The sequence below is a fragment of the Pimephales promelas genome, chromosome 17, assembly GCF_988280905.1.
Source record: "Pimephales promelas chromosome 17, fPimPro1.hap1.1, whole genome shotgun sequence".
Taxonomy (NCBI): domain Eukaryota; kingdom Metazoa; phylum Chordata; class Actinopteri; order Cypriniformes; family Leuciscidae; genus Pimephales; species Pimephales promelas.
The window spans coordinates 23,486,590-23,508,988 of record NC_142785.1 but is presented as its reverse complement, the minus strand read 5'-3'; the positions used below and the strand labels follow the sequence as shown (position 1 = coordinate 23,508,988).

Here is a 22,399-nt window from a genome sequence, read left to right as displayed (position 1 = left end):
TAATACAAAGCTTGTGTCAGGATGAGTGGAGCCACAGTGTGGCCTCTTGATTGGACAATGATAAGATTAACGACCATCTGAGTGACGATATTCGACCAGGAAACACGAGAACGCTGCCAGCATCACTCCAAGATCAGAGCACAACACCTGCACTTCCAGCTGCACTCTCACTCAATATCTATCCATATCTGCCTCCTCCTGTCTGTCACTCTGCCTCGTCCTGTCTCAGGCTCTCCATCTGTCTTTCTCACTGTCACCCATCTCCAACCCCTGCAGGAATAATATCACGGCAGGAGTCAGAGGATTTGCTGACCAATGCTGCAGAAGGCTGTTTCTTGGTCAGAGTGAGTGAGCGGATTTGGGGATACACGCTGTCCTGCCGCACCGCCTTTGGCTTTAAGCACTTCCTCATTGATGCCTCGGGTGATTATTACAGTTCCTAGGCATTGACCAGGAACGTCACGCCACCTTAACTGACCTCATTGACTTCCATAAGGTAAGGCCTCTTTCCTGGAGTAGATAAAGTCTTGGAAGGGGATTTAAGAGTTTGCCAGTTAGCAAGAAATCAAACACGATATGTCTACTAAAGTAAAGGACTCATAATGTGTAGGTTACCAAAATGTTACTGTTTGACAAAAAAAAAAAAAAAAAAAAACTAAAACATGATAACAGCATTGGTTAAAAATGATAAAAAATAAATAAAAAATATACTGTCATTTAGAAATTTGGGGTTAGTAAAAAAAAATTCTCATGTTTGAGTGAGAAATTAATACTTTTATTCAGTAAAGGACTAGGGGTGTAACGATACCCTCATGTCATGATTTGATACGTTTAACGATACGATATTGTGATACTCCAAGACATAGGCTATAGTAAAATTTACTGTTGATTAAAATTTTTGCACTGCAAAAATCACAACTTGTGCTTGCTGCACACTCAAGTTATTTAAGGTGTCTCAACTGTACAGTCTACCCTACAACTGACAAACAAGCTCACATGGCGATCACAGAACCCATGAGGAACAAACGTGGCGAGCACACCTGTCTTTCCATCTGTGCGTTTGATGCAGAGAATTTATATTGTTGCTAATGCTTAGCTGTCCCAGGACTGATGTTGATTTTGTTGGCTGATGGTCTGCTTTTCCTCCAGGAGGAAGCGATCACCACGTCTGGGCGAGAACTACTCCAGGACCCCTGCAAGCCGAACAAAGCTCCACAGCTCACTACGGAGGGCTTTTTATGTGAAACTCAGTTTGACTATTCAATTTTTTTGCATGTAATAAACATAATAAATACATTGCACAGCTTCTATTTGTTGTCTGCCAAGCTTCTTGTGCCAAATGTAAATAAACACTTTTTACTTGCGTTAATTTGCTATTCGCTTTCAATGGGATAGTAAAGGTGCAGTCACATCAGCCTTCAAGTATGCAAAATTATTTTTGGCACCACAAACATGGGCAACAAGATATGATGTCACACTCTAAGTCATGGATGGACAATCCTCTCGCCAGAAGTAGGTCATCTGGGTGCTTTTTGCCTACGCTTTTATGAGTACAGTGAAATCGGACGTACTTCTTTTGTCGCATACCATACAGTTTTTACCTACTATATAGTAGAAAAGTATGCGATTTCAGATGCAGCCACTATCTGGCAGTTTAACTTCAACAGTGATATAACTCACCTGCCTGTAGCCTTCCAGTAATCCTAAAGACCTTGATCAGCTGGTTCCGGTGTGTTCGATTAAGTTGATAGTTCACCCAGCTAAAGGGATATACTCACCCATATGTTGTTCCAAACCTGTATGAGTTTCTATCTTCTGTTGAACTAAAGATATTTTGAAGAATGTTGATAACCAGATAGTTGACAGTAGCCATTGACTTCCATAGAAGAAAAAAAACATATTGTGGAAATCAATGGCTACCATCAACTGTTTGATTGCAGGCATTCTTCAAAATATCGTATGTGTTCAGCAGAAGAAATAAATTCATACGGGTTTGGGACAACAAATGGGTGAGTTAATGACAGAAAAGGTATAATGTATTATAAAGTATGCATGTGTGATTCAATGGTATACAGTGGTGCCCTGAAATGAGGCAAATTTCAGAGCACCACTGTATGCCATTGATTTTTTTAATTATTTTTTTATTTATTTTCCATATATACTCAATGTTGACATTTTCTTGGTTAAATAATAGTGACCAGCCAATCGATCAGTTAGTTACCAGGTTCAAAGCCCAGATACAAGCTTAAACTGATCAATGTGTTATGTAAAACACATTTTAAACCAACCTAAGCTGGTTTACTGGTCTTAGCTGGTCTCCCAGCCTGTTCAAGCTGGTAGAGAGGTGTTGGGCATTTTTTTTAGATGGTCAGACTTGGAGACCATATCACACCTTAAGCTTTAAAAGATTTAATTAAATAGAACATACAGGTCTTCTAATGGTTAAATATTGGTCACAAATATGAGTTAACCAAATAGGAACATTGATCGGCAACCAAAAAATGAACAGTCTATCCAGACCATTTCCAAAGTGTAGGGTGGCCACCTCACCCCTGTAATGTATCAAGTGCTAGTCTCCTCACCAATTTTCCAGCCAATACAAGTGTCCCTCGTTGATCTGGCATGTCCCTGGGCAACAACAGTTACTGACTACAGTCTGACTTCACGCACAATCACAGTGGCATAAAGGGAATCAGGTTTCTGAGAACTGCATGGCTGGCCTTGCTAATCTGTACATTGTTGCCGGGAAGGAGCTTTTTCAGCTAGCAGTACCGACAAAGACCTGACAAACACATAGAACAGTTGAGTAGAGGTGCTGGGTGACAAACTACGAAACTACTATGAAAGACATTGGAAATATGTGGGTAAACTGAAACTGCCCGAGTTCCCCGTGATTCTTTTCCAGTCCAGTGTTTTTCCGGTGGCCATCAGCAATTCATAAGACTGTTGTATGTTTGTGTGTGTATCTTGGGGGGGGATGGAAAATGATATACTCATTGATATATCAGGGAGCCAATGAAAGTCAGTAAATGGTAACAAACCCATTACACTGGACACAACATCTCCTGTCAAGCACCAGCCATGTAACACAGTGCTGATATGCATTAAACAGACCCAATGATCTTTACAGCACTTGCTTTATCTAAAGAAAACAATTGTAGAGCTTGTGGCCAAAAAAAAAAAAAAATTATATATATATATATAAATATATATATAATGAGCATTGTAAAACTGTCTGGGATATACAAAACTGGGAGTGTTTGAAACAATCGATCTGTCAATCCACACTGCAACTTGACTTGCTAAAGAGAACACAAAACATATTTGTTGCTACTACAGCCATATTGTTTTGAAAATCAACTTGAAGCATTGGTGTCCCCAAACTACTTTGGTACCTTCAAAACATGTCAAAAGCTTGATATCGATAGATACACTGTAAAAACTTGGGAAAATTGAATATCTAGACTTGATGTGAGACAAACAACAACAACAAAAAAAAAGACTTAATTCACAGACATATCTTAGGCTGTTTCAGTTTGATTAGCCTGAAGTGTTTTCAGACCCTCTTCAATCAGCTTCCTTCAACAGAATGGATTACCACACAATCTCAGCCAGAAACAACTGAAAAGCAACCACAAGAAACCAACAAAAACAAACAACACAGTAAGACCGATTCATTTTTGGTACTTGCCTAGAAACAGAAAGATACCATTTAGTTTGCTCAAATATACCATGAAAAAAATCATGTGCAAGGTATTAGGTTTATATGAAGAGGAACTAATGATTGGATTTTCCACGGTCTAGTGTTATTTTAGTGTTATTAATATACCATTATATCTATAGTACGCTTCATTTTCCGAGCTACATCTGTGAAATAGTGTGTTCTTATAATTACAAATTCTGATTAGCCATATTTTCCAGTACCTTTCCCAGTGTTTTCTGAGCAGCTGTTCACAGAAACCACCATTATTTCAATGAATTCCTCCATGATACTCTATTATTACTGTATAATCTATTTTAGATAAACACGCCCTAAACAGCATACAACTCAATATGTCAAAGGTCTGGCTGGTGCATGCGACTAATTCTCACCATTTAATTCAAGCATAAAACATTTAAATAACAAAACCGTGCCGTTAATTGCTACCGACTGGAGACAGGTTCAGGACAGGCATGTATTAGTTCCGAGAGACTCAGTTTTGCAGGATCATCTCATTGCCGTCCTCTTCCTCTAAAGACATCGAAACACCTCACATGCTTAATTAGCACTGTCAATAAATCTCAATCGCACATATGGAGACACTCCCCGCACTATTGAACATCTGTCCATACAATCCCTGATTCTGACAAATTGCAGTACAGTTGCTATTCATAGGCTTTTCATCAACCTGCCGTTTTGCTTGGTGAAAAAACAACAAGGAATCTAGAAACTGCTCAGCAGCAGACAGATGATTATGTCTGACAACAAAAACGCACAAAATCACACCAACTCACTAATGGCTAAAAAAAAAAAACAAGGCTGTCGCTTAAAACCAGACCTCAAAGAATCAAATTTAAGGGCCAACTAGTAGGCACCTCCATCCTCTGCTAAACTCATTGCACTTTGATTTCACTGAATGTTGACAAGCATCCCACCCTTTTATATGAAACAAACCTCATTTCCTTACCCTTTTCCCAATGGATTTTTATTGGAAAAAAATATAACACAAGTATAAGCGGTTTCATGAGACTGTGGTAGATATCCGGAAGAAATTGCAATTTACATTTTTTGATGCATTAGGGATATTTTTAAAAATGTATTCATGAATTAACATTAACCTAGATTAATGAATGCTGTAAAAATGTTCACTGTTAGTTTATTATACATAATGAACCTTGTTGTAAAGAGTTACCATATTTTTTTAAAATAAAAAATCCTTTCAGATTCACTAGGCAGTTCTGTTGTTCTTGTTCATGGTGAGATTGTATCTTACTTTTAGACTTCAGCAATACCCACATTCCGGTCTCAAATGGTGTCATCATCTCAACTCTTGAGCCAGCTTAGAAATGGCAGCTGGTGTGAGAATCGAATTATGTCACACTCCAAAGTGTCTAAATAAGAGTGTGATCCAATGGGCCTGGAGTCACAGTCTAACAGAATCAGGTGCGAGTTGAGAGGTAGACTCAATTGTCCTTGGATGCTCCCTTCAGGCTGGATTTGAGTTTCTTCTTCTCTTTTTGTCCCATTGCACGGAAGGTCTTCTTTCTCTCCTCTTTCAGCCTTTTCTGCCTCTCTCCATCCTCTTTCTCTTTCTGTTTCAGGAATTCTTTGTGCTTGGTGTTCTGTTCTGCTTTCGCCTTCTTATTCTTGTATGCGTAGACTGTACTCAGAGACTGAATTAATGCTGCCACCTGGTGGAAAAGGTTTAGAGGTTTTATGAATAAACTGAGACATCAGTTTAAAAGGGTAAAACATGACAGCATGTCATGGTCCTCAAAAGAACGTGGGCACTCAAAAATAAGTAACAAAACATTAGAAAACAAAATAAGTAAAACATGATGTTAGACCTTTTCTCTCAACTACCTTCACTCTTTTAACCACAGACGCAATCACTATTACAGAAGCCCTGAACCGCACAATAAAAAAAGCAAGCAAAAATAATAAAACTATTAAAATAAGTGTTCTTTAATGTCTTGAAGTTGATTTCCTACAATGTCACAACTTGCCATGTACTTTGACACATTATGGATCTTTTTGGTCGCATTTAAAAAAAAAAAATACATATTACGATTAGTAAATGTAAAAACAAATATTTTAAAGTTGATTTCCTATAATATGAATGCTTGTTTTCCTGTCTTACTTTATTAGAATTATTTATTTGTATTCCTTGAATGGTTAATGGACCAAAAAAACTCACAAAAAGTCAGCAGGTTGCATTGAGAGTGATGAAAGAATAGGAAAGTTATGGGCTCTTAACCTTCTATTCCTTCGAGCATCTTGTCCTAGTAATTACTGTTTTGTAACTGAATAAAACCTTTTAGTTGTAAGAATTAATACACCAACCTCTAATGGAATGATTAAAAAAAAGTCTAGCAGATTAAATGATGACAATGATTAAAAACTCTTTATTACTTTCTCACATCAATGCCTTTCATATCTTAGAACCAGGAGTAGAAGAAATTGATTAAAAATTGTAACCCCCTGTGTCATCTTTCAGACAAGAGGATTTCAAAGGGGATTGGTAAAGAAATTGGCCAGAAAGCTGTCTTGGTATTTGCCAGGGACACGGATTAAAGAAATACGATATTTCGCAGCCAACACTCTGGAGGTTTCTTTGGTGGATTAACTTTAGACTAATAGTGGATATTAAAACCGTCTTAGTATAATGACAGTAAGAAAGCTCACAAAGGCATGACATATGTAAAACAGAGATGGACGAGTCAGACTGCTCTCACCTTTTTCTCATGGGGCTCTCGTATGACAGCCGGTCTCTGCAGGTCCCGTGGCGTTTTGCCTTTGGCCTGCATCTGTTTGGATTTGCTTTTGAAGGGGAGGGCTTTCTGCAGCTCTTTGGGAATGTGGAGGGTGTTGAAGTGTCGAACTTGCCTCACAACCGGCTGTGGGGATACAAGGACAGGGTTGAAGATGAAGAGGACAACAGCAACCAATAACAACTACTACTAACTGGTGACTTACCATTTCTCTAAGAGGACTTACCTTGTACAGTGAGTCCTGGTTGGGTTTATTGCGGATGCCCAGGTCGTATTTAAGCTGTCCGAGGGTCCTCATACCTCCCCATGTGTCCTTTTGTCCAACCGGCATTAGTAGAGATGTCACTGGGTTATACAGCTGAGGAACCGAGACCGGATACCAGGAGCGCAGAAACACAATATCTAAAGACAGACATTCATATAAATTATAGGACTGCACTATTTGATGAAAACAATTATGTTTTAAATATTATAGTAATTGTAATATGTATTGTATTAATAGTAATTTAATTTTACAAAATATATGTTTTGAATTGCAAATAAGATAAACATGTCAACAAGTCATTGAACCAGTGCATTTCTATTTTCCCTTATTCTTTTTTAACCTAAGTTTGTATATTATATACACTGTCATTCTAAAGATGTGGGTCAGTAAGATTTTAATAGTGAGGAAGGAAATTAGTAAGGAAATTAATGCTTTTATTCTATAAGTATGCATTAATTTGTTCAAAGGTGACAGTAAAAACATTTAAAATATTACAAAAGTTTCCTATTTCGAATAAATGCTGTTTTGACCCCGAAGACTGGAGTAATGATGCTGAAAATTCAGCTGTCACAGGAATTACATTTTAGAATAAATAAGTCTATTTTTATTTCACAATTTACTGTTTTACTGTATTTTGAAATAAACATTTCTTTCAAAAACATTTACAATAGTGTAGATAAACATTTCTATGTACAGCTGAAGATTTTCTATTGTGCTTTTCTATCTTAGATTTGCATAATACTAGCAGCCAAAATGTTTGGAATTATGCAGAACGTGAGTATTTTGCCTTTGATTGGAGTAAACTGTGTGTAGCAGACAGCGCAGAATAATCCACCTTCACTTTGATATTCTTTTATCAAAATATGTTTTTTAATTCATATTTTAATTAAATCGCAGCCTTTTGCGGTTTAATAATCACACGGCCATAAAGGGATTCAGATTTTTTATTCTGATTAATTTCGCAGCCCTAATATAAACAAATCATCATCTAATAAAAGATGCAGTAGACCTAATAAGCCTCGAATCCGCAAACTGCCTCACTGCGAGATTTTCCACATGCCTGTCTCTCCAGAGAGGAGCATAATAATCAGCAATAATACCCTCCATTTTAACAAGGTGGTTGTTTATGTACAACAGAGCTTCTTGGGAGTCATTACAATCATAGACTTTTCTGATAAATAAAGCACATTGATAAAACTCCCAAAGCACAGCTCATTATATACAAATACATAAAACTGGTAAAAAAAAAAAACTGACTGAGGCAACAAAAATATTTATAAACAGAGAAATAAGTCTGACTCACCACTCATCAGTAGTCTGTCCTCAAACGTGGCTCTTAAGGCGCCTGGTGGGGTGCGCAAGGCTTTCTTTATCTGCCCTTTAATGCCACTGACTGTGCGGACGGACGCACCCTCAAACTTCGCAACCTCCAGGACGGAGTTAAACATTCCCTTAGAGTCGGAAAAAAGAGAGCAAAAATAAGAGGGTCCAATTATTCTGAGAGAGGATGAGGACTATATTATTATAGTTCCCTGGTGTGCTGTGCCGCTACACTGTGGAAAAACTCCTGACTCTGCAGGACTCCCTACCTGGATGAAGCAGGTGTTCTTAAAGATTTTATAAGGGTATCCAATCAGTTTGAGCTTCTTCACAATAGTAACAGATTTGTCCAAGTCCAGAACCACTCCTGTGGCAGCAATGCGGAAACTGGCCTGAGGGGAAATAAGATGGGATGAGTCCAAGAGAAAAGGGAAGACTTTGTTGGACTGAAGCTGTGACCCATGCTGCTCCTGTTCTCTCATCATATGCTGGTGTCTTACCTTAATACCTCCGACCGTCTGCACGGCCAAAAAGCCTGTACCCTGGGGTGTTATAGGTCCTAGAGAAGAGTTGAAAGTGCATGAGATGACAAGAAAGAGAAGTGAGAGACAGAATAAAGCTTCACGACTTATCGAATAAATGAGCTGTCAGCAAGCTTGTGCAGAATTGCTAAAGCAGTCGCAGCATTGCTTGTTGCTGAGATTTTAATGCTGCTAAATGATTTGCATTTTGTTTTAGATGTGAGACCTACATAAAGAACATGGCATGTTGTCGGTAAAGACAAAAACATATATTTTTTTTTTTATTATGGACGCACCAATATTAGAATTCTTATATGCTGATAATCATCTTAATTAAAAAATATTAAAACTCTACAATTTATAATCAAACTGAAAATGAATGGGCATGGAGTTGGCCCAAGGCAAAAACATAAAAAAGTATTTTTTTAATGTATAAAATTAATATATTATGTATATTATTTATTTGTTTTAAATAAAATATTACCGATTCAGGCAGCATTATTAAAATTAACATCACCCAATCATTGTACGATTAATGATTAATAATCAATAATAACATTATATACTATGTTTTTTTCCTCCCAACCGATCATTGTATAGATTACATATTAAAAATATGAAAAAAATAGGATGTTCATTTTGACAAAAGAATACATTTTACAGTTATAAAATACATGTCATACAATGCATTTTCAAATTTTCCTTTTTCTTTAATGGGTTATGTCCAAACTTCTCAAAGTGAAAGTGAAAAAAAAAAAAAAGGTGGAAAAATAAAACGTAAAAAAAAAATTATATGATGATGAGTATTGTTATGAAATAGCATTATAATAATTTGTCGCATAGCCTATCTGAACATTATTTTTTTAATGCTAATCTTTTAGAGATGCACCGATTGATCAGCTGGTGACTAGAATTCTGTGATTTTAGGCCATGACAAATGCACTCGGGTGCCGCATGATTAACATCACGCAACATCAGCATCCCACGTGCACATGGAATGCACATGTAGGAAACCTCATGAATTACAGCCGTTTCAGACCGCAAGCGGCACGTGAGCAGCAAATTTGATCGGCTAAATCTGTATCGGCCTAGAAAATTGTAATTGGTGCTGTAAATCTCTCTGACTGTCTGGTATCAAACACCATCACATAATCTGATGTTCACCTAGATGTTTTATTTATTTCTACATTTGCTGTAGTATTGTCGATGAGTTCAATAACACATCCCGCAAAAGGGGGGTCTTGGCCAGAACCTAGTGGGGACCTTGTCATGGAAAAGTTTGGAAACCCCTGTGTTATGTAGCAAAAATATTTACTGTACCTCAAAAAGGCCTAGCTAATATGCTTTGATCGAATTCTCCCTCACATCCCTACATTATTACTATGAGGAAATGTTTGCATAGTGCCGCCCAAATGCATAAGCAAAGAAAGAATTCAGCTCAGTTATTTTAGTAGTGTTGTCATGAGACGCTGTGTGTTTCTATGTGCAAGCAAAAGCACTTTATTAAGTACGTTTTATTATTTGTTAAAGTATTTGCTATTGACTGTTCAAATGCAAAGTTTTGTGCAGTGTAGAGTAACGCATATTGTTTGCCATCAGAGTGAAGAGATGGAATTATGTTTACAAAAATCCTATAACATAGTATCCTCTGTTCTCCGCTTATAACTTTTGGTGAAAAGATGACAAACAAAGATGCATTAGATGTTCGTTATTACACTTGCTGCTCAAGCAGAGCTGAAGCAGAAGGAGCATGTTACATTTCCAATATCGGAGAGGTGCGTGTATGGTTTGTCTCTCACCCCAGATGGTGGCACCACAGTGCATGTGTTCAGGTGTGTATTTGAGCAGGCGGTGACGTCCGTTGTGGTCCTCGATGTAGTATAGGGGGATGGTCTGAAACCGCCTCCAGCCCAAAGATAGGATAAGAGGGTCACGGGTTTTCAAGATACGATGGTGCCAGCGGTGTTTCTTCAGTCGAATCTGTATGGAGGAGATAAAGAAAGGGCTGGCATTTTTTTACCAAGACATTTGGCTTGGAGTTGCATCAGATGTCCTTCACTTTATTCACAAGGTTATCGACTACACTAGAAGTCGTAAAATATCCAATTGTCTGCTACAAATACGGCCTTACAGACTTACCTGCAAATAGCCTACATTGCCCTCAGTCGCTGACAAACCGCCAAGGATGATGGGATAATGGGGGTCAAAGTTGGTGACGAATTCACAAGGTAAAGCAGGGATCTCCACACGAACATACATGCCTGGCCTGAAGCCCTCGTACTGAACTCTAACTTCATCATCCATGTCTTCGAACTCTTGCTTGTTCAGCTACAACACGAAGGGGAGAGTCAGTAGGAAAGAAATTCACAAATAAAAGAGTAGTTCACCCACAAACGTTAATCATTCACTTTTATATAAATACATACTTTCCTCTGTGGAACACAAAATATTATTTTGAAGAATGTTTTTGTTCATACAGTGAAAGTCAACCAGATTAAAAAAAACATCACTGGTCCTTACTGACTTTCATAACCTAAAAAAAAAAAAAACTGGGGCATTTTACTAAATATCTTCTTAGATTTCACAGAAATAAAGAAATGCATACAGGTTTGTATCACTGGAACAAAAAAAAATTACTGTTCCACATTATTGCTGACTGTGACCGACTCAACTTTGACCTCTTACCTCAGCCTGTTTCTGCATCTCCTCCTTCAGGTCATCAAAGTATGTGGCGTCGCCATCATCATATTGTGCATTGAACCTCTCCTTCAACCGCCTCTTCTTCTCCAAACGCTTGTTCTTTAGAACTTCAGCATCATCAAGTTTCACTTGGGGAGCCTCCTCTTCATCATCATCATCATCACCATCCTCATTCTTTTCATCATCATTTCCTCCCTGTGTTTAAATTAAAAAATGCAATAAATAAATAGGCACCACAAAAACATGTCAGATGCAATCAGAAGATAATGTTTTTTTAAACTAGTTGGATTTGAATACCTCTGCTTGGTCTTTATTCCCAGCCTTTGATTTGTGAACTTCTCCAGTTTCCAAATCTTCAAAATCTCCATAGAGATCATCTAGAAAGACAAGAGGGAAGAAACAAATTATTTAATATGGATATCACAGTACCAAAATGTCAGTAGTCAATATCAAAACCAGTAAAAATGTCAACTTTCAAAGTTTCTCAGACTAGGCTTATGGCTAACATAGTAGACTGGGCTATATACACACACCTTAAGGATTATTAGGAACACCATACTAATACTGTGTTTGACCCCCTTTCGCCTTCAGAACTGCCTATTTTACGTGGAATTGGTTCAACAAGGTGCTGAAAGCATTCTTTAGAAATGTTGGCCCATATTGATAGGATAGCATCTTGCAGTTGATGGAGATTTGAGGCATGCACATCCAGGGGTTGGTGTGGGATGCACCATAGAGTAGTAAATTCTGTACCGTTATTTTTTTGCATTAGATTAGTATTGACCAAGTGCCAAAGTACCGGTACTTATAACACCCTTATAGTAGAGAACAGTCCAGAATCATAAGCTGCTGATGATATATCTGGTGCATTAAGTTTTCTTACCATCTTCCTTAAGCAGAGTTGCAGCATCTTTATCCTCCTCCCATTTTCCAGTCACAAAACAGTCCCTGATAGATGCAAGCATCTGGAAAAAAAGAGACACATCTTAAGAAAACAAGACATGGACAACAAATGGCATATTTAAATTCATTATGCAAATACATTTATTTTAAATGCATATGCACATGTGTTTTTATGCTGCCTCTCACCTCCTCCTGATCCCAGTCATGGCTGCTGTCTGGGGGAAAGCGAGAACAGTCCATCGCATCCGCTCGTACTTTCTTACTCTTCTCTGGACGGCTCACTTTAAATAAACCGCCCAGCTCTTCATCATCATTAGAATCCTCCTCTCCCTCCTCTGCCACTGAGAAACATACAATTATCAGATCCATTATAGGTTGGCACTAGCGGTTCATGTACTTTCTGAAAATTAATGCTGATCCTCATGCTGTGCCTTTTTTCAGAGAGTGAATTAAATATATCAGTACTCATAAAACATTTGGTATTCAGCAGCACACAGGTCACATGAACTAATTTTACAGTGCATTTAATTTTTTGCAGCTTGCCAGACATCATTATAAGGAAAAAATCTGATGGTGGGTTAATGTTGGAGTTTAGATATTCGTTGTCCTCACCTGTGCCGTACACAAGCTTGCGCAGGTTTGGAGCTGCGCGCTGTTGTCTTAAATATGCCTCTGTTGCTTTCTCAGCCAAACCTTCCTTCCATCGTAGTGCTCCTTCAACATAAACATCCACAAACAAAATACATTTAACATGTTCAAAAGGGGACTTCAGAGCAGTAAAATTCAACATTAATAATAATAAAAAAGGCAAAAGGGAGAAATTAGTAAAGGCAGCTTAGGGTTTGACAAAGTGAACACGGAGTGATTTAATTAAGAATTCCTAAATCGGAATAAATTAAAGATTACTTGAAAACAAATAACAAAATCTAATGTTTAGATTATTTTGGACATTTAATTTAGTAACAAAGTACCTGCAGTTTCATAACCCATCTCTGCATCCTCCGTGTCTTTCTCTTCTTCCTCTGGATGCTTGGAGGACATCTTTGATTTTACAATCTCATCTTCCTCATCCTCATCATCGTCCTCATCTTCCTCTGAGCAGAGACCAGAGTCTGGACCTGAGCTTTTTTTTGCAAGCTCCCCTTCTTCCATCTCCTCATCATCACTTTCATCATCTTCAGTTTCCTCTCCTTCACTTTTTTCCAGTTCATCGTCACTATCAGCAAACACAGGCATCTCTGCACACTCCTCAACTTTCTGTTTCTTCACAGGAGGAGCATCCGCCAACAATGGAGTCTTATTGGGCTTTTTCAGTGTTGCCACCCCTTCTTCATTTTCCTCACCCTCTTCTTCATCCTCTTCATCACTAATTTCCTCCTCATCGTCATCATCATCACTTTCATCATCATCATCATCATCATCATCATCATCTTGATCAGCAAAGACAGCTCTCCTCCTCTCTCTCTGTGCTTTTTCATCCCATTCAAGGCTTTCCATAGGGTTCTGCTTCCTGTTGATTAGTTAATGCATGCACACAAAAAAGTGAACTTTGGTGTCAATTCCAGGTACATTACAATACAATAATTTTAATAAGCAAATCTTACCCATTTTCTTGCACCTCCTCTGGTGTTAGTGCAGCAGTTCCTGTGAAAAGTGACACTTTGCTGGCAGCCATTTTTACATCCAAAGTGGCTTGTGTTCCAATAAGAGACTGAACAAGTTCAGTGGTGGGCCGCACCTCCTCCTGGGACAGACATTTCTCACACCATTAAAACACTTAATATCCATCAGATCACAAATCGTCTTTAAACGTCAAGGTCACATTCGCTGATGGAACAAAATTGAGTGTAAAAAAAGTGTTATTACTTGGTGTAATAAGCTGTGTGACTGCCTGTAAACTGCAGACATTATTGCATCTGGTATTAAATCAACTGTAGGAAATGCTGTCACAGGGGACGTGATGAGACTGAAATCTGACCTGCTGCTTGTTGGCATGTCCACAAGGCATATCGATGTAGACGGCATCCTTATCATACACCAATCCTCCTACGCCAGCCATGGGGGCATACAATAAACGTTCCTTTATGTTCAGTGCTCTCTTCTTAATCGCTTCCGGAAGAGGGCAAGGGTCCGGCAGGAAGCTAACATCAGCCACAGAGAAGTCTCCCACACCTGCAACATTTCTCAGTAGTTTTCAACCATATAATAATGCATAGTTAGCATAACAAAATGAATACTGTAATGTTTGGGTTTGGTTATGCTCAACAGAAAGTCTTAATTTATTTGATAAAAATATTACAAATTTAAAACAACTTTTTTATTTTTATATATATTTCATAAATAATTTTCAGCAGCTATTATGCCAGCCTTCAGTGTCTAATGATACTTCAGAAATCATCCTAATATGCTGATTTGCTATTATCATCATCAGTGTTGAAAAAAGTAGTCCTGCTAAATATCTTTGTATAATATGAATTCCTTATTATCTTTGTATAATAAGAAATATTTTCAGGATATTTTTTTGATGAACAGTTTTTTTCAAAATTACATTTAAAATATAAATCTTTTGTAACAATGTAAACGTCTACAGTCACTGTCACTCAATTTAACGTGTCCTTGCTAAATAAAGGTGTTCATTTAAAAAATATATATATATATATTAATTAGCCCAAACGTTAGGGTAAGTATATTAACTTTTAAAAGAGAGTAGACAAAAATGCTTTCCAGAATCTGTATTTTGCTGCTGACACCAAAGGGTGTGTCCAATCACACTTTTAGTGCCAATGTATCTCTCAATTGCTTAAAGTTAGTCAAAGGAACCAGATTCCAAATGGACAGGTTGTGAACTTGCTCTCTTCCTCAAAAACCATGAACTGTTTCACTGACCCCGGTGTGGTTTGTGCAACAAATTATTGGCTGACAAGAGCAAAAAGTAGTCCAAATTAAATTTGACAAAAAATAATATTGGGTTACCACAAGTACAATGTAAAATCTGGTTACTAAGCAAAACTTGTTTACAAAATTAGAACATTAATGACAGCTCACCAGGAATGTGGACCTGACATTTATTCTTCAAAAAGGTCCCACGCAGGTAGCCGTACAGAGAGACGGTTCTGTCACATTTGGGATTTAACCTTATAGCCTCAGGATCAGTAAGATCTTCCATACTATTCGGAAAAACAAACAAACAAACAAACAAATCATTGGCTGTTAAATGTAGCATATGCTTAGAAAGATAAAGAATAAAAGAAACATTTTTTTTTCAGGTCACTCACCGGTCAGCCAACACATAGGGGTGAGAAGTCTGCCAGACAAGAGGCCTGAACTTCATGACGGAGATGAACCGCCCAAGGTTCTTAACTTCCTGTATCTGGTATTCTCCATACACCATTCCAGACAGGTAAAAGAGCTTGGCACCCTGCAAGACTTTTATGTTCAGACACATACAGTTCTCTTTAAAAGACATGTCAGTTTTATGCTGGGTTGTTGACGTACCTGGAAAACTTCGGTCCAGAATCTGTGTTTGAGGCGTTTTTTTGTTTTTCGAAGTCTCTTGTTGTCCTTGAAGGTGTCCAAATGTGTAAGAACCCCCATGATCCGGGGGAAGCCATGAACTTGGCAAATATTCAAGAACTCAAAGGTCTCCATTTCAAAGCCAAAACTTGCATCAATCAGCATCAGAACCTAATAAAGTCAGGATATCAGAGCTGCATTACTGGAGAACATAATTTAGTATTACAGTCTAATATTCAAATAAAACCAGATTTTTGAGGCAACTATTAATATTAAAAAAAAAATTCATTAAATTGGTCAAAAGTAAGTTCTATTCACCAAAGAATACTGAAAAAAGTGATCATGGTATCCACAAAAATATTAACCATCACACCTGTTTTTAACAATGAAAAATCAGCATAAAGCAAAAGCAGTAAATCAGCATATTATAATGATTTCTGAAGGATCATGTGACACTGAAGACTAGAGTAATGACTGCTGAAAATTCAGCTTTAACATAACATTATTTAATTATTAAAATAAAAACATAAAAATATTGAAATAGCATATTGAAATGATGCAGGCTTGCACTCACCAAGTCAGCAACCTTTGCCAAATCAATCATGGTGTTGATGTCATTGTTGCACTCAATGAAGGTCAGGCGGCGTTTCTTTCCTATAAAAAATTCCAAGAAAAAAAAAAAGTCACATCACAGCTTATTGATTCTGTCTGAAAAAGTCAGTACGCTGTTGCTCTGAGGTATTCATCAGTTTTAATCTTACCGCAAATGTGACATTTGATTTTTGAAATGTGACACCCAAGGTGGATGTTAATATCAGGTGTAAATGGAAACTATTTTACATACGTTTTTTATAATGCATTACAAAACTGACCTGATACTATAGTCACGGGTCCACAGATGTCAGAAAGCTTCTGCCGTGTGAAGTTTTTGATCAAGCAACGAATAAGGGTGCTTTTGCCCACTTTTGGAGGTCCCATCACCACTATAACAATAGGCGGGGGTTCCAGAGGGGTCCGATCTACCAGGGGAATGTGATGTTTCTTTGTTTTAATATCCTGAGCCCTACAAAATAATGTTAAAAGAGATTAAAAGCAAAGAAGGGACAAATAATTTGACTTAAAATATAAAAAGTGAAAGTTATTAGAACAAAGGGAATGAAAATTTGAAAATGTTTCACTCATTAATAGGATAAAGTAAGTGGAAAAATCTTTCCACTTACTGTATGGAGAATACCAATGAATGAAGCTTTCTGAACACTGACCTATGGAAGGTTTTTGCCATGCGCACAGCTGACTTAACACTAAACGCTCGTGGGTTCCTCTTGCGTTCATCCTGCTCTGGTTCGGTGCCATGCTCCTTCTTTCTGTTCTTCTTCTGTGCTTTGGGCCCACTGTGCTTATTCTGGTGCCGCTTCTGTTCTTTCTTCTCCATCTTTGCTCTTCAGGAGATAAGACAGATTATTAGCATTCAGCAATGATCTTTATTTGACTTCACAGAATGATGTAGATGTCTCGCATCCAGCTATTGACCAAAACTACCAAAACTCTACTTAACCTTCGGACAAGAGCTGCCGGGAGACAGCTGCAGTTTTTATATTGCATATTGATACTCTCCAGCAATTTAAAGTCTGACATGTCATAAAGTCAAACCAATATCTACTAAACATCAAGAATCAGTAAGACTTTACTTCCTGCGCATATCTAAAACACAATGGTTGTGAATAATAATACACTGGCTTTTGAGACAGAACAAACTACTAGGGGTGTAATATGATACCCTCATGTCACGATTCAATACACATCAAGATACTGAGCTCAGCTCATGATACGATATTATTGACAAATGGCAAATATTTAACAAAAAAATTACTGTTGATTAAAATGGTAAATTTTATTTTACATTGTGGGTGTAAATGAATAGGCTTAGACTTGGTGCTGGTTAACAGTGACAATGGAATGGTGACAAGGATAAAAAATATAAGCTGAGCATATACAATTATTTTCAACGAATATGTTTGCATGTTGTCACTATCTAGATATATTTAAAATAATGTAGGCCACTTTTTACTGGTAACATAAGACATTTGGCATTATCATGACCCACAAATATTCCCCCATTGCATTATTCTACGTTATATTTAACATTATAAATAGCAGTATAATGTATAAACAGCAATTTTCATTTTGCGTGAACTATACACAATATAGTTTCACTATCCACAATACTGTATTGAATACATATTGTTGTAACATTATATTTGTATTTTTGCGATATTTTTGACACGATATTGTTGCACCCATATAAACTACACACATTGAATCGTGAATCTAGCCAAACCCACTGGTATTAACCTCAAAACAACTAGAAATTAGAACAAAACATGCATGAACAACGTACATTTTGGACAAACTGATTTCCTTTTATTTAGTTTCAGGTATTTTACACTGGAGCAATTGATGAATAAACACGTTTTTCTTTAAATCATTATCAATGCAGTCACTTTTAGGTATGGAAAATAAATCCTCACCTTACCTCACCGCGTGGTTACTGTTAATTTCGATCACCTGCACATATAATCGCAGAATCCAAGATGTTAAATCATGGTCTCATATCAAGCGCACAACGTGATTCTCTCTCCAATGTTTACACGTGTGTAGCGCTATACGCTTCCGGTAAGAGGTGGACCGGAAGAGGTTCCGTTGGACAGAGTCTGTCTTGTCAAAATGGACCCTGGAAAGATCGTTCCGTGTCACACGTTCCGCATACAAAATACTTTTCCTTGATTATTGTGCCTAGATGTTGATTTTATGGTACCTGTAAAAACCGAATGTTATAACAAGTTGTTTAGCAACAGAAAACCATAAACTCGTTAAATAAGCATGTGGTCTTTGAAGTAAAATGGATTTGACTCACATATAACGATTTTTTTTTTTTTGATGAAAAGAAAGAAAAAACACTGAACTGAATGAAAATCCCCACTACTGAGGCTGTCTAAAATCACTTACTCTCTTGAGGTAGCCTACTTATTTTAAAGTAATTCAAGGCCGCAAAAAATAAGTATGTTTAGAGTGTTTGTAGTACGAAAGCCATCTAGATGCACTTGCCATTATCATGTGACCTACCAGCATTTGTTTTGTTGTGTGTTTTTTTGTTCACTGCCATTCACAACTCCTCTCCCATGGGCTCATGGGTTAAAGTGTCCATCGTATGCACACTTCAGAATCTCGCCATGCCATTCAGGTACTTTTGCCTACTCCTTTATATGGTCTACCTTGAATTCAGACATACGTCTTTTGTACTGGAAGAATGTCACCCTGTATGTTATCAATGTAATATGTCCAGACATGTCTTAAAGGCCCTTCCACATATGGGAATCAAATCTAAACTTTTGGGGGCGGCAGTGGCTCAGTGGTTCATGTAGGTTGTCTACAAACCAAAAGGTTGGTGGTTCCCCCAGTTCCACCTGATCAAGTGTCGTGGTGTCCCTGAGCAAGACACCCAACCCCAGCTGCTCCTGACAAGCTGGATGGCGCCTTGTATGGTTGACACTGCCATCGGTGTATGAATGAGTGTGTGAATGGGGGAATGTGAGGCAATATGTAAAGTGCTTTGGCAGCCATTATGTCTATGAAAGCGCTATATAAATGCAGTCCATTTACCATTTTAAAGTTAACTTTCGATTCCCAACACCTTGGAATCAAAGACTTCGACAAAAAAAAAAAATATTTCAACATTTTATTTCAAATAAATATCAGTTATTTTACAAAGTGACAGTTTAGGTTGTATGAGCTTCAGTAAATGTAAATAAATATCCCAACTGCACTGTAATACCTTAAAAAGAGCATAAAAAATAAATAAGTTTTTTTTGGTGCAACCATAGGCTACTGTTTACAATAAGTTACTTTTTGGTGCAACCGTTGGCTACTGTTTTAAATCTACTCCTTGGTAGAAAATTAATAAATAAAGTCCATTAAATAACAAATGCAAATAAAATGTCCAATGTGGATAGCTGATATTGCTCTGTAACCGGCACTTGCACAATACCATGTTTTCCATATAGCACAGTTAAAAAAAGAAAGAATTCCCTCAAGTTAAACCCCATGTTAAAACAGTGTTTCTCTCCTAGAGGGATGTTTGCTAGATTACTTTAGATCCATCTGGCCATTGAAATTCCACCAGGCCGGCTCCATTTCCCCGAGGACATCCTCCAGATACTGAGAGGACAGAACTGGAAGTGGGGCCACAGGCTGCTCCTCAGCGACGCAGTTCCATGGGCTTCCACAGTCGGTGACTGCCACAGATGGAGAGCAAATTTCAAGTCCCATGTCCCAAAATGCAGAATCAGAAGAGGCCGGAGAAGTTGGAAGTGACTCCAGGCCACTAACACACCCAACTCTGGCACTTCCATGAGGATAAGGAGGTGGTGGGTAGAGGAAGAAATTACTCTCGTCTTTGTAGGAATTCCCAAAACTCTGTACTGGGAGACTCCATGTAGACTCAGGAGAGCTCTGTGTGCTTCCTCCAGAGCTCCAGCTGTCTGACATAGCTTGCAGATCAGAGAGAGGACAAGAGCTGGTTCCCATCAACCTGTTCTGTCGAGGCTTAATGGCAGGTGTGCTATAGTCACTTGGAGGAAAAGTAAAGTGCTGAGGAGACGTTTGAGACATCTGAATGTTGAAGGATGACTCTTGATTGCCTCTCTGTTTGCCACTGACCCCAACACTAGCCATGTGAGGGGGTAGGAAAGGGCTGGGAAGAGGAGAGGCACTGTCTAGCTTTGGTGAGGACCAACTGGCTCTGTTCTTTTGGGTTCTGGCTCTCTTGTTCTGGAACCACACCTGTAAAAGAAAAACAATTATGTTGGAATGTTGATGATATAATCATTTTTATACTTTAAAAAAAAACTGTTTGTTATCTGTATTGTTATTTATATACCTGAATCCGTGACTCTGGTAGGCCAGTGGCTTGAGATAGACTTTCCCTGACACTAATACCAGGGTAGGGGTCCACTCTGAAAGCCATTTTAAGTAGTTCCAAGTGCTCTTTTGTGAAACTTGTTCTCTTCCTGCGGCCTGCAATCTTACTGGCCTGTGAGTCTCCATCTTGAGCTGTAAGAATAAAAATATATGTTACTATTAAGGCACACAAATGATTATTGCAGGAAATAAAAACTTGAAAGATCAATTAATTAAAACAATAATACTTACCAATGCAGTCCATCCACATGTCTATCATGGATCACTTGTAGATAATTCTGTTAGGACTGAGTGGGTTGAGCTGGATGTTGTTTTACTGCTCCTTGTGCTGACCCAGAACTGAGAGTAACCACTATTTATACCTGCCCACCGTGGTCCAGAGAGGGCCGTCCTAACACTTTTACACTTTAAAGGTTAAGTGGACTCTATGATCTCTATTGGGCAAGTCACACCTTCAAACGTGCCACACCTTAATTTACACTTCATTTATCCATCATCTTTTGTTGTTCATCACAAATACTCTATGAATTTGCAAGTATCTCAAGACATTTTGTAAGACTGTTGAAGTATTGAAGTATTGTTGCTTCCCACCTTTTTTACTACTTAAAAATAATTACAGGTAGTACCATATTTTTGTATAATATTACATGCATTTAAATAGTATTTTTGTAAATAAATAATAGCTATTATACATTAAAATAATATACAAGTGAATGCTCCTGTGTGTTTATTTTTTATAAGCATTACTATATATGATTATATACAATTTTACATTTAAAATGCAGTATATGATCATTAATCTGTAAGTACTCTTGAAGTTGAATGTTTAAACAAATAGTGATGTTTTTACTAAAACATTTTGAAAATGTAATATTCTAAAGTTACATTAATTTATCAATTATATACCATTTATTATATTTGATTCATATTCATAAAAAATAAAATATGTTTAAATTTAGGTTTATGATTTATACTTGACATACAAAATGTATATGACTTGTGAAAAATGACTCATGACTTGACTTATACAAAACGTTTTATTAAGCAAGTTTTTTCACTCATTTAGAATTCTTAAATAATAATATGAATAATATGTAAGGATTATTTATTTCAATTTGATGGTATTACTATTAATTGAAATGTGTAAATCTTGTCTAAAAAAGTCTATAGAACTAAAATCTTGTTCTGTGTTGAAACATTCTCTCAATCATATAGAAGTTACATATATACTCTATTTATTTTCAATTAACAAATAAACATAAATAGTGGATCATATAAGAAATAGATTTCAATCCCTCAAATTTCAACATTTTGTGATAATCAGATTTGAAAGGATTATGACCTGTGTCGTAGGTGTGAATAGGTTTGATGAATGTGTTCACGCCTCTTTGATTGATATGTTCCAATCAATCTATACAATGGCTCCAATATAGCTATTTCATACCCTTTAACAGCTATGAATATGCCTTTATTGATACGAAAAGACCTCAAGCATATGTGATTTTTTTTTCTGACAATAATAAAAGTGTGATTAATTACATATATCCCAAGCTACTTGGTTCTATAGAAATTACTTTAAAAAGCAGTGGGATGTTCTTATTGAAACAACAAATACAAAACTTACTGTAAGCCAATTTCAAAGTGTTTCAAAACCTTGAATTCAAGTCAAGTCACATTTATTTATATATCGCTTTTCACAATACAGATTGTATCAAAGCAGCTTCACAGT

General features: G+C 37.2%; 2 protein-coding genes across 3 annotated transcripts; both read right to left on the bottom strand.

Moving 5' to 3' along the window:
• Window positions 1–4,658: 4,658 nt before the first annotated feature.
• Window positions 4,659–18,386, bottom strand: bms1 (BMS1 ribosome biogenesis factor). 2 transcript variants are annotated; one of them, XM_039664947.2, is made up of 23 exons: window positions 18,227–18,386; window positions 16,956–17,132; window positions 16,566–16,756; window positions 16,268–16,347; window positions 15,676–15,864; window positions 15,456–15,598; window positions 15,226–15,347; window positions 14,159–14,352; window positions 13,785–13,924; window positions 13,152–13,690; window positions 12,793–12,894; window positions 12,367–12,521; window positions 12,161–12,242; window positions 11,575–11,654; window positions 11,263–11,472; window positions 10,717–10,905; window positions 10,377–10,557; window positions 8,557–8,615; window positions 8,326–8,448; window positions 8,040–8,187; window positions 6,698–6,873; window positions 6,436–6,597; window positions 4,659–5,391 (listed from the first exon to the last, which is right to left on the bottom strand). In XM_039664947.2, the coding sequence occupies exons 2-23, from the start codon at window positions 17,123–17,125 to the stop codon at window positions 5,164–5,166; spliced, it is 3,663 nt and encodes a 1,220-aa protein (XP_039520881.2). In that variant the 5' UTR covers window positions 17,126–17,132; window positions 18,227–18,386; the 3' UTR covers window positions 4,659–5,163. The 2 variants fall into 2 exon arrangements, with proteins under 2 accessions (XP_039520881.2, XP_088978335.1); XM_089122209.1 differs by having other exon boundaries at window positions 18,222–18,382.
• Window positions 18,387–19,485: 1,099 nt separating this feature from the next.
• Window positions 19,486–20,920, bottom strand: mxtx2 (mix-type homeobox gene 2). The gene is made up of 3 exons (XM_039664460.2): window positions 20,902–20,920; window positions 20,630–20,802; window positions 19,486–20,532 (listed from the first exon to the last, which is right to left on the bottom strand). The coding sequence occupies exons 1-3, from the start codon at window positions 20,918–20,920 to the stop codon at window positions 19,837–19,839; spliced, it is 888 nt and encodes a 295-aa protein (XP_039520394.2). The 3' UTR covers window positions 19,486–19,836.
• Between the last annotated feature and the right edge of the window lie 1,479 nt (window positions 20,921–22,399).